The 18,438-nt window shown below is 31.2% G+C and overlaps 1 protein-coding gene across 1 annotated transcript in view; it reads right to left on the bottom strand.

Annotated features, from left to right (window-relative positions):
- Positions 1-1,228: 1,228 nt before the first annotated feature.
- The window catches only part of LOC130893326 (unextended protein), a 30,655-nt gene continuing 13,445 nt past the window's right edge, over positions 1,229-18,438 (bottom strand). The window contains exons 5-10 of the mRNA XM_057799333.1: positions 8,400-8,763; positions 6,774-6,920; positions 6,489-6,626; positions 5,734-6,000; positions 5,391-5,620; positions 1,229-4,714 (exon numbers count right to left, since the gene is read on the bottom strand). Of these exons, the coding sequence (XP_057655316.1) occupies positions 4,442-4,714; positions 5,391-5,620; positions 5,734-6,000; positions 6,489-6,626; positions 6,774-6,920; positions 8,400-8,763 (1,419 nt within the window). The 3' untranslated portion in view covers positions 1,229-4,441. The remainder of the gene's footprint in view (positions 4,715-5,390; positions 5,621-5,733; positions 6,001-6,488; positions 6,627-6,773; positions 6,921-8,399; positions 8,764-18,438) is intronic.

Raw genomic sequence — 18,438 nt, 5'->3', positions numbered from 1 at the left:
TTTACTGGACCCCAGATTAAAATCCAAACTGTATACTACTTGGTAAATATAATATATTCATAAACTGTTTTAGGATCATTTGATATTTTGATAAATTTTACTTTAATGTAAACCAGTTAAGCACTCCACTAAAAAATTACAAATTAATAATAAAAAATAACAACTTACAAATTATAACATAACCTTTTAAAGCTTTCGCTTTATTTTTTCTATCTTACTATTCCTTAATATTTATAACAACGCTCAAAACGCCTCTTATCCATTCCACGTTTACGCTCTGGACTGAATGAAACGTGAATGTAGTGAGTGCTTAGTGAAATGTACCCTAGATAATAGCTGTAGGTCTTTGGAAGTGATAATCCGAAAATAATTCATCTGAATGAAAGGAAAGAATTGTTTTTTTTTATATTATTTTAGGAATCAAAATGTTTTGAAATTCAAAGCGCATCAAAATATATTCACACATCCTAAGGTACATTATAATGAGAATAATTATCTTATAGAAGTGAGAAATGAATTATATGATTTAGGAAGAATAACATTGAAGGTATGTATCAAATAAACTTACAAATTATTACTATTCGATTTTGAAGTCAAATGTAGACATTAAGTATTGAGATTCTTGATTTATGGGTTTGCTACAAGAACTGGTAACTCGGTAACTTTAGCAACGAAGAAGAGGATGACACTGCAGACCACGTCGTCTGTGAATAGGGGCTTCTGCCATGTTAGTTGTTCTTTTTGTTTTCAATTCAAATTTTCTCTTATAATAATATTCCTTATTTTGTCGTGTCTTGTTTAAGTTGTCTATTTTTTGTTAGAAATCTTATTTCTGTGTTAGGGTTTTATTATTTCAACGTAAGTATCAATGGCTATTATTATTATTATATGGCTATTTTCTTCATTTGTTGTGGTATTTGATTTTTCGTTAGAAACTGTGTCTTAAATGCGTGACAATGTCTGGTCCTTCTAGCCGGATTTGGCTCAGTATGAGGCTCGAGGGCCAGAAAGTATATAAATGACAACAAAACTTCCAGAAATTTGAGCTTCGTTATATTCTTCTATTCACAACACATTTTCCATTGTACCCTATTTCTTGCAGATTATAACTTTTTTATTATATTTCTAGGAAAGACGAGAACGCCTTTTTAAAAAATTTTTAGAGGATTTCCGACAGGAAGAAAGTGAATTAAGAAGTGTAGATCTGGCATATATAAATACACAAATATAAATTTCAATAATGTTTATTTAAATTGCATCTACATATATTTCAACAGGAAATTAAAAGCACCATCCATTACTGGTTTCTTTGCATTCAAAAATTGACGATAAAAATAACAAAGGACCTAGAAATCCATCATTTAGTAACACGAAAATTATAGAATCATCAACAAAGAATTTGAAAAGACATACCTTATAAAAATATCATTTTTATATGTTTGAATAAAGTAAAATATTCATAATTGTACCTCGCCAATTATATACAGTGAAAAAAACTGTTTGTTATTTGATAACATTACAATAAAATGTGGAATATAAAAAAATAATCAAACTGTTATTTATGCATAATTTCATAAAAAACAGTTCCCTCAATGAATTTACCTACACTGCTTAATAATTTCACAGACTATTCTTACTACGCTACAGAAAATGTTTTATCAAAAAAAAGATTTTTCCAAAAATTATATCGACGTATAAGGGTATGGACAAATATACCACCTATAAAATTACAAAATAATATAACAATAAAATATATATACTAGTAGTACAGAGTGTCAATTAAATATTCTCTTATATTAAAAGCTTCAACTTACAATTTCGTTCTTTAATAATTAACAATCTAATAATGTTAAAAAAAAATTAAACACCCCGCACTGCAAAACTCTTAAAGCAGATTGTCCCTGGTAAGAAACGACAGACAATATCAAAACGTTGATTAGACTAATTTTTGAAAATTTTTGTTGTGGATGATATTATTAATGTAGGAAAAGTTAAGATCTTCAATTTACCGAAATATTTTAGAGATGAAAAGATTTTTTGTATATAATTAATATTGTAGGAAGACACCAGAAAGCTTATAAACAGAATTGTTGAGGTATTCTGTGTCAATTGACTAAATTAAGTTTAAACAATCAATGTATGTTCCAATATAGAAAAGCCATTTTTCAAACAAATTAAACTTATGGCACTTTTCTATTAAATTAGCCCGGGATAACAAAAACAATTTTTACAAACTTGAACTCAGGAAAATCGATTCTTCATCAAAATGAACTTATATGATCCTATTTTTGTTCAAATTGAACGTATGGTACATCTTGCGCTAAATTATACCCAGAAAAACCAAAATTTAGCTGAGGAAAACCAATTTTTGATCGAAATAAACATAAATATTCTTGGTTTTGACCAAATTAAAGCCAGCACACAAACTCAGGAAACCAAATTTTTAAATAAAATAAATTTAGAAAGTCCCATTTGTGGTCAAATTAAACCCTTAGTACTTTTTTTTTACTTAATTACACCCAAAAAACAAATTTTGACAAAATTTAACTTAGGAAAACCATTGTTAATGAAAATAAACTAAAAAAAATACTATTTTTGATTAAATTAAAATTTTAAATCAAATTTTGAATAAGTTCAATTATGTTAAATAAGGAACTGTTAATTACTATCCAAACTAGTGAAAATTTTTCAAATATAAAACCACATTTGAAAATTCGTGGAAAAACTTAATTTTTTCGGTGACTGTTATATTCTTTTGGTTAAAACGTGTAATTATTTTCATTTAAGTTGTACATATTTTCAACGATTCTGAATTTTCTACTTTTGAAGTTTCCAACTTTGTTCATGATATACTAAATTTTATAAGTACAAGACATTGATTCGAGTGTCTGAAGACATGTGAAAAATGGTTTTTTAGCCTCACAACGGCACTGCTATTTTTTGTCATAGATAGCAAACTTCGATTAAAAAATATATTGTATATCTTTTAAATATACTTTATATTTTTTCTAGACCATACCAGGAATTACAATTACAAGTTATATTAATTGGATTTTAAGTACTAAAAAACGTTTAAGTAAAAATTATTGCTCGTTTAAATGATTTTTCCCAAGTAGAAACCTACCAGGTCTTGATTGTTAATTTAAATCTTCTGTGTAACATAGTTTTATATAATCTACATATTAAACTTCAAATCAAACTTACGCTTATGGGGTTTAAGTACATATTGAAATTCTTAAAACTTTTATACAACGAACAATTTTTTTAGTAATATTAGTTCCTTAAACAATAAGTTCAGAAAAAATCAAATTAAGTAAATTTAGTGTTGATACACTGACCTAACGAAAACTTATTAAACAAAAAAATTGTGTTAAATTAACTAACAATAGAAAACAAGAAACGCAGAGCATAAGACAAAATACGAAGGATCAGCATATGCAAAAATAGAGATCAGAGACACGGATTAAAAAAACTCTTGAAAGTTCCTGTATTTCTTGTACCCATTACGTCCATTTCTCTTAATTCACCGTTAGTTGTTAAAAACATCAAAGCCCATAATTAGAAATACAACGACAACGAAAACGTTACTAAGAGAATTAACAGAGGGTATGCCAAGTCACCAAAGCAATGCAGTTGCATGAATTAACAAACTAACTTGTATGTGTTAATTAATTTGTTCTTATATCTGTATAATGTTATGATTAAATTAAATTTTCTGAACTTACCGTTATATATCAAGACAGCTAAATATTGGTTAAAGGAAATTTAAAAAACAGTAAGTACCACTAAATAAGTTGCCAGTAGATACATCTATTTCAAAAAGTTGTTATTTCTATGATAAAATAATATAAAGAATAAAATTTGGCCTAAAAATATGGTATCAAAAAAAAAGTAGTAGCTAAGTTAAAATTTTTGGTGATGTTCATTCTGATCTACTACAACATTATTCACATGTCTGGTTCTTTGAGTCATCTACAGGTTCATGTTAGGCTCGAAGGACCAGAGAGTATAATTTTGAGTATTGCTGTATAGTAACCGTGTTTTCAATAGAAACACAAGGAATAGTGAAAAACTAAAAACAAAAAAAAACTGGTTGTAAAAAGAAAAATCAAAAAGTCGGTAAATTAAATGCCAGAAGTTCAGTCATAGCAATAGATGAAGAATAAGAAAATTTGCAGCTTAGTTTTTACAGTGTAGATACTCTTATAATAAAATAAAGTTTTTTTGTAGAATTTGTAATGATCAAATAAAATATATAAAAACTTTTCCAAATACGATATATCCAGTGTCAGTTCTTCAATTTAAGATAAAAGATAAATGCCAATAGAGAATAACCATAAATAATATTTCTCCATTAACATTGAACTTAATTAAATAGAATACAATCATTTAAGTAGCGTTTTAAAAGTGGGCCCTAAATAAATAGGACCTTGAAAATTCGTTATGAATTTTTCGGCAAAAGCATGGTGTTTTCTTCATCCTTAGCCCCCACTATTTGAATATCGTCTACAGGACTTGCTTTAACAGAACCGTTTACGTCACGGGAACCAAGACGGTGCGGAGGACTATTACTGCTGAAATGTGATGGTGTCTTTGGGCTGGTCTGACTCGATAAACTGTCCGGTTTTAATTCTTGAGATTTTCTCAAAGATTTCCGTTTTGGTGTTTGACTACCTGCGCTTATTATGTCGTCATCAGCCAATGAATGCATAAGCTAAAAAAATAACGTGTTAAATCGATACAATTACCATTTTTGAAATATTTATACATCACATAATTGAGGAAAGTAAACCAGGTACACAATGTGAGAATGGATCTATATCAAAAAAAGTACTTTTTGCCAACGACTTAGTAATATCGAAAGAGGACTACAGAAAAATACGGAAAAGAAGTTGAATGGAAATAAATATGATATCAAAAAAGTGACATATTTCAAATAGATAGTGGCAGTAATAGATATTAATGGAAACTAAGAACAGAAAAACATCAAGTCAAAGGTTTGTTACATGTCCTTTGCTTCAACAAGATTTTGTGTTACTACATTAACAAAAAATAAGTAATAACTTAATAAGGGAGTACGTTTAGTCACCCCAACTGTACTTCTTTTAACCCCTGAATACATCTATTTAGTTTTCGTAAGATACGTTTTGCCAACTTGATGTAAATATTAGAAAAACAAAAATTTATGGAACTTATACCTTATTCATTTGAAATATTACGTTCATCATAATCATTTCTCATCTGATAAAAAAATTCTGTTGCTGTCATCACAAGCTTCGAAAGTCAAAATAAAATCTTCGTCTAAACTGGGGTTATGAAGGATCTAAAAAGGAAGAGATAACGGGATTTTTGGGTTGTAGAGGAAAGTTTTACCGTTGTTAAATAAATACCTTATCAACTTCTTCATCGAAATGTTGGTCCACGCCGGTATCGTCTTTTTTGGATCGTTCCATCAAAGTAGCTCTCTTTGCCGCCAGATAAAGGCTTCTCTTTATCTTCAAATAAAGCACCTCGGTGCTAGCACGAACTGTATAATCGGGAACGAAAGTGTGACGCAATAAAGAATCGATATTTAATGATTCCAAACTACCCATTGCTGATGTTGTGACCGAAGGTGATTCTGTAAGATGAAAATTTATCAAATAAAATTGAAATTTAGCAATGTGTGTAATTGATATTTAATCATATCGTTTTTAGTTTTTCTTATACAATGTATAGTAAAATATAACTTACCAATTCCAACGGTTTGAACCAAGGCTTGAGTTCCGAAATATGTGAATGGTCCTCCTTCGAATATAAGGTTTTCTTTGCCAACAGTTACCTCTACACGACCTTCAAGAATTAACACAAAGAAGTCAACCGATTTACCTTGGTTGTATATTACATTTGCCGGATCCGTACGCCATTCTTTATTCTTCTTTATATGTACGGCAATATCTTGTTTCAATAAACGGCGTAATATTGTCTCGGATATAACATTAGGGTGGAAGGATTCAACACCTAAAATAAAATTTGTATCAGGAATAAAAAATGCGGCATATTTATTTTATTTTACGTTATTGTTAAAGATGTAACTGTTATTTGTCAAGATTGTTGGATGATATTGATAGGAAATTATATTAAAGCTGATTCCCCAGCAAAAAATCCGAAACTAAGAAAAAAATGTTACCATGTTACATATCAAACTTGTTAGATGAAAAAAAATTGTTTTACGGACTAAGAACTTGCAATTGAAGTAGATTTTGTTTAAATGAACATTAGAGGGATAAGAAAATGAAGCTTCGGATGCCTCCAAGGGAATTTAACGACATTTAGTTTTTGTTACTAACACAAAAATACCAACGATTAGATTAGAATATTTTTTAATGGAACCCAGATATAGCTAATGGAATTTTCACTAAAAATCAAAATGAACCTTCAATACTGTTAACTAATAATATATGATTAAGTAAAAGTTATAAATATGCGTAAATAAAATTTCTTCTTACTTGTGCTCAGATACTGGAAAGCAGCGAGAGTCAATTGAGGACTGATTCTTATTTTGTTAAGTTCGCCACGTTTTTCAGCAAATACCGTGAAGTCTTGTCTTCTTTCCGCATTTCTTTTTCTCTTTGAACGATTGTCGGCTGAAAAATAATGGGAGTTATAAAAATAAGTTCATTTTAGATAAAATGAAATACAATTTACTATTATACCTACATAAGAAATTGAAAAGCTAATTGTGACATACCAAATTCAGTTTAGGAAATTTTTTAATATCTAATATTACTTACTAAACACATCAGTCTCATCCATAATTTCCGCCTGGATCAATTCTTCGATTACATCTTCCAAAGTTATTAAACCAATAGTTTCATAGAAGGGATCACCTTCTCCTTCATTGTTCACTCTATGAACAAATGCCATGTGACCTTTGTTACCTGAAAAATAAAATAAAAAATTCCTAGCTTTAGTGCTGCTGAATGATATTCATAATCAAATCACTGTTAACTACCACTGCACCAAGTCTCACAAAAAATCACAAGTTATAGTAGATTTTGGCTTCATGAAAATTATACTTCTAGCAATTTATTTAAAACAGAATCTATCTTAAAGAGAGTTTTAGAATAGGTACAAGAAATTGAAATTAAAAAAAAATTAACAAGAATAACCAATTGCAATTGAAACTGTAGCTATGATTATAATACAAATCAAAGTTAAACAAGAACTTTATTTTAAAAATAGACTATAATATGGTTAAAACTACCTGTATTTGTCACCTTTTAAATGAAGTAACCTCTAATTGGTACAAATACTTCAAATTTTCTATCTATCAGAACTGCTTTTAAGTTTATCTTCTAGTTCCAGTAAACTACAGTATCTGTGCTAGCTTTGAGGAGATTAGATCTTTGCTATTGAGTATATTTGCCCAAAGAATTATTCTGTCGGCAATGGTAAACAGGACTTCAATCCTCCTCACCACAGATTCTGTATTATTCAATTTCTCCCAGACCCGTTCTCATACAGTTTCTTTTCACTTTTTTGGATATAGAGGTTTTTAAAGCGATACAACTATAATACTTTTTTTCCAATTCCCCTTCCAATTTTTTTTCTTTTAGATGCATTTTCCTTCACCACAGTAAGGCTCAAAACCAATAGAAGGAGTTTCAGTTCCTTTTGAGTGTATTAGCCTCATTACATCTGATTCCCTTGTCACCAGGAATCCAGACTAGTGAGATTTTATTACTCATAAAGTTTTCTTTGGCATTCTCAGAATAGCTTCCAAACAATCACATGGGATCTCTATTTCACATATTTAATATTTCTTTTCTAGTTAATCTCTACAAATCTTTCAATAGCAACATATTTTTTGAACAATCACTATACCATTTGGTGTTGTTTTCAAAGTTTGAGTGGTTCTTTACCTTCTATTTAGCATTGTGTGAAGTTCTATTCAATATTATTAATTATTTCGTCATAAAGTAAACAACAGGAGTCTATATTGGATAATCACGATTAAGCATATTTTGTTTGCTCCACATATCAATATGGATCAAATAAGTAAACCTAAAGGTTAATACTATGAATAGAGGTTAAATAAGAAATATCAAAAGATTCCAATACATAAACCATACAATGGTTCGGAAAAGCAATGATAAATATTTTTTGGCAATTGTTAGAGTTGAAAAAATTACCTTACTTAAGAAATTTAAGATATCAGATCTTATCAAATGTCGAGGAAAGACTTTGGAATTAGAGTGAAAGGTTTTGAGGCATATTAAAACATGTGAATTGTTGTTTTACATGGAATATATTGTGGGAACAATCTAAACAGCGATTCAATTCAATGTTTTTCTCTATCGATTCTTCTTTATTTTATACTTTCTAATATACCTGTTTAACATATACTATGAACTCACCTTCTTTGAAAATTTTGAATATAACATCCAAGGTAACATCTTCGAAAACAAAATTGCAAGGGTTCTGATAGAATTGGCACAATGTTTTCAAAGGGGTGTTATCATCGGGATCGACAAACGCCAAATCTTTAATGTACAGCATCGTAACGATATTTTGACGCGACCCTTCATAAACGGGTATACGCGAAAATCCACTTTTCATTATTTCGGAAACTGTTTCAAAGTCCAATATAGCTTCGTAATCGAGCATAAAAACATCTTCTATTTTTGTCATAACCTCACTGACCGTTTTCTTACGTAATTCCAGAGCTCCGCTAATGATGTTTACTTCGTCTTTGTCCAAGTCATTTTCACCGGCTGTTTCCTGTAAAAAAATTATTATTATTGTGATTACATGAAATGAAACTTCTTTATAAAACTATAATAATGTAGAAAATTACAGATATTACAGACACAGCAACGTAAACATTATAAAAAATTATTTGTAATACAATTAGAATTGGAATAATTTAATATAATAATAATCACATAACAGCGCTATCTACCGTTAAAACAGGAAACGATATACGAATTTATTGTTTTCTTCGCTGTGAAGATCCTGAACTGTTCTGTCATCAGATTCATGGGCAGTTAGTTTAAAATGGTGCGCTGTTTAGCAGCGATTAACCTCTAACTTTTATATTTCTCTATGTACTTGTGAAAAATAAAACGTTACATAGGTCACAGAACATAAAAATGTCAAATTAAATGTTCATGAATGGTTCGTGGATAAATGGATGTTCAGAACAGACTGAAACGTTCTGATGGTATTCAGAAAATATACGAAACGTATTCTTATCGCAGATTCTATCTTCTTCTATTTCCGATAGGAAGAGAGGGAGACATAGATGAAAATTTGACAGTTTTTGTCTCAAATTAGGGCTTTTTCTAACTTTATTACAGCTTTTTTTTAAACGCAATCTTCTGTAATATCATAGTTTAAATATTTATTTATGTTATACAAATTTAGGACGATAGAAAAATAGTTATTTACGTAACAATCGATTTTGATTTATTGACGGTTGGATATATAATTTGATGAATTATGAAAAACAAAATATATATACGGGATGTATTGTTTAAAAATCTATAAGAATTCGAAACTATTAACTATATTTATGAACACACTATATATGAAAAACGAATAATAATTAGTTTTATGATATTTTTAATGCCGAGTATTGTGAAGAAATGAAATTCCGAGAGTTATTTACGTTTTGTTCCGCTTTATTTTAAACCTACGTGAATGCCTCAAGTACATTGTGCAAAAATTACGATAAAAAATGTTGATGAAACGACAACTGTGAGTGTTCCAATAGAAATATCTAGATTACATAATACATTTTTATTTCTGATCATCAATAACAGATAGGTGTGCGCATTCATATCAGACATCCAAGTTTCCACGTCGTAGTTAAGAGATTAAAAATAGACCGGAGAAAATTATGTCGGAAAATTTAATAAATTGTATATAACAGACGAACACTGTTGTACGCGGATCATATTTGTTTCATTAAATTGTTTATTTTCGATCTACAAAAAACGGATGTTTCCATTAAACACCATTCAGTCACCGGTTTTGATAGACGCGATTAAAAATAAAAGAGTTTCTATACGGCGCCTTGGTATCAATCAATCGATTGATTATTAAATGACAATAAAAGCGTCTCGACGCTTGATTAAGCGTTGTAACGGGATAAAATATAAAAATTAACTTTCAAGATACGTTTTGTACAAACAACTTTTCAGCTACACTTTTGTGCATGCAAAAAAACTGGAGATTGAGATTTTCGCGTATACCAGTCAGTTTTTTTTATTACGCGCTTGAAAACAGAGATTCCTCGAGAAAAGTTTCTCAAAAAGTGTCATTGGAGGAAAAGGAAACTGGTCGCTCGCGCGCAGAACAATTTTTGTTTTTAAGTACTCTTCAGAAACTACTTGTGTGCCAAAAATCAATAAAATTTTGGCTACAGCGCCTGGACTACACGCCTTTATCAACACTTCGAGATTAGTTTTCGTTTAATTACAAACTTTTGGACTGTACTGTACAATGTTATAATGCTAGACACAGTAAATGGTAGTGACGTTTGCTCAGGGAATATTAATCCAAGGACAACTCATCCTTCGGCAATTTAGAAATTATGTTTGCGAACATTACGACTTAATGGAATAGGTGCGACCTTTCTATTCTCTTAAAAACGTGCTAAAAGTTCATTGAAACCTATTATTAGATACATAGTATCGATTTATGAAAAAAGAAGCTCGCAAAATCACAAAATACAGTCGTCACGACATTTCTAAGTTATCCATAGTAATATAGACGGTGTCTCATATATAATGTCTGTTTCCAATGTTCATTTTGTTTATTAAATAATCAACTTAGTTAGAATTTTTTGGAACCGTTGGTGATATTCATACTGAACACACTGTTTAGCGTATTCTATGGTTTTAATCCAAAGTTCAGCAAGCTCCTTCTATCGGTTTAGACGCTAACACTAAAAAAAGTGATACGCCTATGGAATACGAATGCTTCATCATTTTATTACTCTCTCATCCATAAGAATGGACTATAGTATTATTTAAAAGTTTTAATTTAATAATGACACTAATAAGGATAATAAAATAGTTTGATAAGGATAAAATAATGTAGAGAAGCGGTAATTTCCTGATAACAAATCAGATTTTTATAATAACAGTAATTATATAAGACCAGTTTATTGGGTTATCATTTTATTATAATAATTATTCTCAACAACGTATTTACCATACTAGATGATAAAATAATTTTAGTCGTTGCCACATCTAGTGATAAATAATGCACATATAAGACTGGCCGTACACGCCACATTTTTTGTGGTCGCTCCCAACAACAAGTCTGCAATCGCCTCTCGATAACTAAGAGCCCTTTCACACCAAACGAATCCGAATCAATCAGAATCACTCCGAATCAAGTTGAATCCGATTCGGCTTCGAGCGCTCCGTTCAAATGTCAAGGGACTCTTTTCCCGCCTTGAGACCGGACGAATCTGGTTCAATCAGGTTTTGATTCGAGATCGCACTTGATTCAACCTGTCAGATTCCTCGTCCGGTCAGTCTTGAATCAACAACCATACGAGATGGACGTGGAATTATTTAATTTTAAAAGTTAAAGAAAATAGTGCGATTTATGACGCCAGTGATAAAAATCACAGCAACAGAAATCTCATATCTTCTGTGTGGAGGAAAATTGGCGGAAAGAGTGGAGATGACGAATCAGATTCAACTTGATTCGGAGCGATCCAGATTGATTCGGATTCGTTTGGTGTGAAAGGGGCCTAAGTTTCCCATAATATAAACGATGCACCTGTATACAGAATTCTAAAGATCGACATTTCTGGAATATTATTTGTTGGATGGTTAAAAAAAATTTAACGCTAGGGTTAAGTTAAGAGAACTTTGTTTTTTTTTGGATAATACTTGGCAAAGACCGATGACAATACAATAATTTCATAAATTCGTTTCTTTACCTTCACCAGGATTACCAGATTAACAAGGAATCTATTAACTCGATTTTTGAGCATTTCCAAACGTTAAATTCATTTGAAATTCTTCAAAATCATCAAAAGCTGGTGACATTTCAATTATTTCATAAATTCGTATTTCCATCCTTGCCAGGATCAACAGGATAGCATGCGAAGGAGTCTTTGAAACCGATGACATAATAATCCTTTAAATTCGTTTCTTTACCTTCACCAGGATTACCAGATTAACAAGGAATCTATTAACTCGATTTTTGAGCATTTCCAAACGTTAAATTCATTTGAAATTTTCCAAAATCATCAAAAGCTGGTGACATTTCAATTATTTCATAATTTCGTATTACCATCCTTGCCAAGATCAACAGGATAACATGTGGGTGTTTGATTATGATTTTTTCAACTCCTTTGAACAACGAATCAATTCCAAATTTGGCATACTTGCCAGAGACTTATGACGTTACAATAATTTCATAAATGCGTACTATTATCGTTGCTAGGAATACCATGCTAGTGCAGAAGTTATTAAATCGATTATTCAGCATTTTCATACGTCGGATTCGTTTTAAAATCTTCAAATTCATTAAGAACTGATCACATTACAATGATTTCATAAATTCGTACTACTATCCTTGCCAGGATGGATAATATAACATGGGACGGAATCTTTGATTTTTTTTTTAATTACTTTGAACAATAAGATAAATTAAAAATCTTGCATATGTGCTGAGAACTGATGACAATTTCGCGCCGCATGTCCTTTTACATATTTTAAGAAGATAAGGTAAGTTAGTGAATTTGATTCCCTCCGAGATATTTTGGGTCATAACAGTCAAAAGAATAGAATACATAAAAAATGTATACAACGTTTTTTGTAGAGAATTTCAAAAGCTTCATTTTATTTTTCATACTTTTTTCTGTTAAATCAATATTCTCGGAGATATTAAGTAAAAATGTTACAACTTTGAAGGGCGCTGGGGTGGTGGTTTAAAGGAAGCTTTGCCGGTAAAAATTCTTTTTAGGGATTATCATATCTAATTAACGACAATCTTTGGAAAAAATTCTAACAAAATTGGTAAGTTCTTTGGTCTTTATATAATGTTTGACGGGTTGTTTCGAAAGTTCTTTGAAAAATATTTATTACAATATTACTACGAACTGAAATATTTTTCCAATTCATTCAAAACAAAAATCTCGCATTTTCTAAAAATACCGCAATCGGAAGTTAGCACCATCTTGTATCAAGTTTAAATATAAAACACGAGCGTGAGTTACCACTTTCATATAGAAGTAAAAAATAAAACTTGAACTAATATAAAAATTTGAATGATAATATTGTTTATGGATAATCCCAACCTTGGATTTCATCGTCTACATTTTATTGAATAATTTAATTGCAACGAGCAAATGATACGAAACATCTGGTCGTAAATGATAACCTAGCGAACGGGACGTTGCCACAACGGTTAATACGGATTATGTATATCTTTCCAAAATGTGCGATCTTCATAAATAATAATTAAAGCCGCGGCGAAATATTGTTAATTGTTAAAAACTACATTTGATATGCGACAAAAGTTATTTTCAGAATACGATGACACACAGTTATTACCTTGAAATTTACCACGATGATAATTGAAGTTTCTGTGAATCTATGTCAGCCGAAATACGTTTAGATCGAACATTTCTGCTCCATATACAGGGTTTTTCTGAAAAATATTCGGGATTTGTACGCATCAGATTTTTTACGAAATATACCACCTAAAAGACTCGGAACAAACGTACACAGAAGATAGTCTTGGAGTATTTAGAGCTGGCACAATATATTCTTACTTAAAGGACTGTCTGTAGAACGTATGGAAGAATTCCCACCACAAAACTGATATACAACTGTAAGAAATAAAATCTTGATGATTGGTTCATAGAAGCAATCCCATTATTGGTTTGGACATGGAGATCAGCAAGTAAATTGTATTATTACAAGGATTGAGCGATTGGATCCTACCCAAGATTCCGGGACACACCGGGAAATGAAACAGCTGATAAGCTCGCTAAAGCGGGAGCAGACACGCTCCTCATGGGACCCGATATCAGCTACAGAACAATAGAAAAAACACTGGAAATTACGTAGATAGAAGCTAAACCAATTATTGGGACAACCTACAAGCAAATACTCGACCTAAGTAAGAACAATCTACGAATACTAAGAGGAGTTCTATTGGAGCAAACACCTGAAGATGAAATCTATATCCACATTCTCTCGAAGTGTAAAACACTAAGGAACTCCAGAGCACTACACTTGAGATCGTATGAAAGAAAAGACGAAGATCTCTGGCAATTGAAAAAGGAGTGGGATTGATGGATCAGATGTAAACACTGGGTTCTTCAGTATCACACCAAGAAAGGGGGTAATAATAGATCTTTTGGGTCGCAGTGTACACGAGACCCCGAATCCATACATACATACATCATATCCAAATGGTTTGGAGTAAATTGAGAGCAAAACTAATCAAATTTAGTATCAAATCGTAAATATGCAAATGTTTTGATACCATTAGATAGATAATTTCTGAGCACATCTAACAAAAAAAAATCGTAAAACCTCAAAAAAACCTTTACAGTTTAAAAGTTCAAGTCTTTTTGTTTAAGGTTAATTGCACTACGTGTTAATTTACTTGAGACTTATTTTTACGAAATTTAATATCTGTTATTAAAAAAAAAAACACAGATCAAGTGTTAAGTCAATTTTTTTCATCGATAAGTTTTTTGTGTCTACTGTAAAATTTGGTTCTATGGAGTTACGAGGTTTGCGATCCAAGATGTATGACAAAATTGTACAGATCACGAAGGAAAAACTGTAATTAGTGAATATCTAAATATTTTAGATAAAAATTACGACAACTTTTTGTAAAACTTCTAAATGTAATTCCCAAAGCCGCACAAATGTATGGTAAGAAAAATATTAATCGAGACATCAATCTGTACGATAATAACACTTAAACATTGTAATGAGATTAATCTAATTAAACTGATCTTCGTCTTAATACAATCATAATTTTTTAATCGAATTGTATCATTGACGCAATTTAAAAGGTCAGCAATCAATTAGGCTAAATATTATTATTGAACTGATACGGCGAACTTTTTATTTTATGACTTGTCGACACACATTTTAATTTTATGGTTTTCATTCGAAAATTTCGTATGAATATAGTTTTTGCCCACCCCAAAATCCATTAAATTAACAAATTTCGAGCGCCACAAGTACCGAATCATTTTTTTATTATTTTCTCGCTGTTTATAATTGTAGTTTAGTCCCAGTTAGCCCTGTGATTTATAATTTTTAGTCCAATACACTTTTTGTAAAGCAAATTCAGACTTGTAAGTTTTAGAATGGACAAAACCAAAAAACTATCAGTGGAAACTTGCAAGTCTAGGCAAATGTAACTGCACCGTGGAATACAGCGTGAAAACTTATGAATCCACCAGAAACTTTGGCGATAGAAAACGTTCGAGGCGGCTTCGAAAAACCACAACCGCTGAAGATAAACGTATAACTGACGCGCCCAGAGATAGCAGCTCGGATCAATGATTCTACGGATCCGACTTTGAGTACTTTTACAGTGAAAAGGAGATTGAGTTATGAGTTAAAGTATGAGGCTTTTGGTTCTAAGGGAAGAGTGTTTGAGCGCATGTCAAAAGAAGAACGGATGTTAGATCTATGCGTAATCCCGACTGTAAAACACGGCGAAGGCGCGGTGCTGGTTTGGAACAACTAGAAAGAGATTTTGAAGAAATAATAATAAATAATATTAAAAGCTATTGTAGTACGTTTAGACCAGTGCAGAAAATTAATCTTCCAGCATGAAAACGATCCCAAGCTGTGCAAAGAGTATTTGAATGAATCGGAGAGAAAGAATGTAATTGTTTGGTCCGACCTCAACCCGATTTAGTTTGACAGATATGTCAGAAAACAGTTTTCTTCTTTTTGAAAAAGGAAAGGAACCAAATGGCAAAAGTGTACGTCGAAATAAAATCGTTGAATCAAAAATTTAAATATCTAACAATCTTTGTTTTCTAAAATATAAATATCAAAATCAATTGTTTTTTTTTGTTATTTGTTGCGCAAACTATTTGACGGGTAAAATTTCAAGAAGTGAGTAGTTTGAGGCATCGGAATTAACCAAAAAACAGAGGTGATTCGTTGCGCATTGAACTGGATTAATTTGAACTGGACTTTAGGATAAATATATAGATTAATTATTATGATTATTATTAGAAATGTTGATGTTGCAGCGTTGTATAAATGCGCATTGCATTATTTTGGTTTCCACTTTTTTGTGAACAAATATTTTCTAGATATGTCGTTGTTTGGATATATTTAACGAACTTTTTATTTTCAAAACCACGAAAACACGACCTATATTCATGGAAACTAGTTTGACGTAGAAATTCTAATTTTAATTTGGCTTCGTTCGTGAAGCGTTCAATTCGCAAGTCTAGACGACTCGGCTGTTCGAAAATGTATTAAAAATCAAATTCAAATACAGTTTTGATTTAGAATTACGACACATTTTCCAAACAACATCCAAATGTGTTACAACAAAATATATACTCAAATATATATTTTAGTTAATCGGAATAATCGTCGTTTGTTTCAGAACAAATATTGTATCAACAAGAATTTGATTAAATGTGGATGGGGAGTAGTTCAAGTACTACGTAACGCAATTTTAACCTCCTAGAGGATATGACGGATCAATGGACAACAAGAGCTGGTGGAAACTTGCACGATCCTTTGTCTAACCGTTTAGGTACCACGAGCTTGCTTGAGGTTTGAAAGATTGGGGAGGATGCCGATTAGAAAGTATCTGGAAAGACAGATTTTTGTGCTGGGATTGCTTGTTTCCCGAAAAACATTAACGAAAAGGGTTTCTAACTTGGAAGATTTCATTTTCCTAGTTTTCTGTAACACATCGTAGCGTTTTACCAGCTTGAAGCAATAAAACGTGCGATGCAATATATCAGTTAATGGATCAGGCAATTTTTTTTTTATTTTAGTCATGTTGATAACCAAAGTATGAGAAGGTGCGATGTCCTGATGTAAAAGCTTTTTATTTATCATACAAACTTCAGTATATCAGATTTTGGTTTGTTATATATTCAATTCGAAATAAAAAACCAGATTGACTTGTTGTCATTCAAAAACAACACTCAACTAAATCTTTCAACGTAACTTTTATACTTAAACTTGATCCTCCTTGAATTTTGACAGTGTCCATGGAACATTTCCCGTACTAAAATATTTTGCGTGTTTGAATATCGATTTGGAGTTATACTTAGAACATCTTGAACGAAACTATTTTGGCAGTAAATACACTCCAAGGTTATTAGGGAAATGTAAATAGAACAACCCACTTTCAAATTAATTTTAACGATCTCACTTCGAAAATCGGTACAGAATTGGATTCCAATATTCAGGATATTACCCTGAACATTTAGATAAATTGGATTCAAAAAAATACATAACGTAAAGTGATTTCCGACGTTATGAACTACTAGCCACTTCCTTAATATTGGACATAAGAAAGCGGTGGGCAAGATGGGTGCCGCGTTTGCTCACAATGGAACAAAAACAGCGTCGTGGAGATGTTTCTATCGATGTCAATGTTTCATAACCATGGGTCCATCACTTCATACCCCAAACAATCAAAACAATGAAATTAAAAATGGGAAACGGCTCCGAAGAAGACAAAGACTGTTCCATCTGCAGACAAGGTCATGGCGTTGGTTTTTTGCGATGCGCGTGGGATAATTTTCATTGAATATCTTGAAAAAGGAAAAACTATCAACGGCTAGTATTGTGCGAACTTTTTAGCGAAGAAACCAAGCAAAATGAGCCGTATTTGGTTAAGAAGAAAGTGTTGTTTCATCAAGACAATGCACCAGCTCACACATCCGTTATTGCAATGGCCAAAATTAATGAATTTAAGTTTATTAATAGTTAATTTGAGGAGCTCGACGATTTTTATCATAAAAAGTGTGGGAAAAATCGCTGGGAAAAGTGTATGGAGTTAAAAGGAGATTACATATATTCTTTTCCAAAATTTTTGCGTTTACTTTGTTGGGTTATGTACTTTTGAAGCCAATCGGTGGGTTCCCGTTTTCGGAACTCCAACCAAATATCAGAAATTTGAAAGTTTTAATTTAGGTAAAAGGGGATCATTTTCCTATCTTCGAAATATTCTTTTCGAATTTTAGTTCATTCCAATCCGAACCAATAATTATACAGGAATAAGGTTCAAGATTTGATCTACGATTAATGAGTCACCAAATAACGTATAATTGCTTTTTATCACTTTTTTATATACAGGGTGTTTCGTAATAGTATTTCAATATAAATATAAGGAAAAAAGTTGGTACAACAAAACTTTAAAACGCTTCTTAAGCGAGTTTGGTAGATTTGTTTGGTCTATACGTATTTT

Source organism: Diorhabda carinulata, chromosome 4 (genome assembly GCF_026250575.1).
Source record: "Diorhabda carinulata isolate Delta chromosome 4, icDioCari1.1, whole genome shotgun sequence".
In the NCBI taxonomy this organism is placed as follows: domain Eukaryota; kingdom Metazoa; phylum Arthropoda; class Insecta; order Coleoptera; family Chrysomelidae; genus Diorhabda; species Diorhabda carinulata.
Note: the sequence above shows the minus strand (reverse complement) of the source record. Positions and strands in the feature narration are given on the sequence as shown.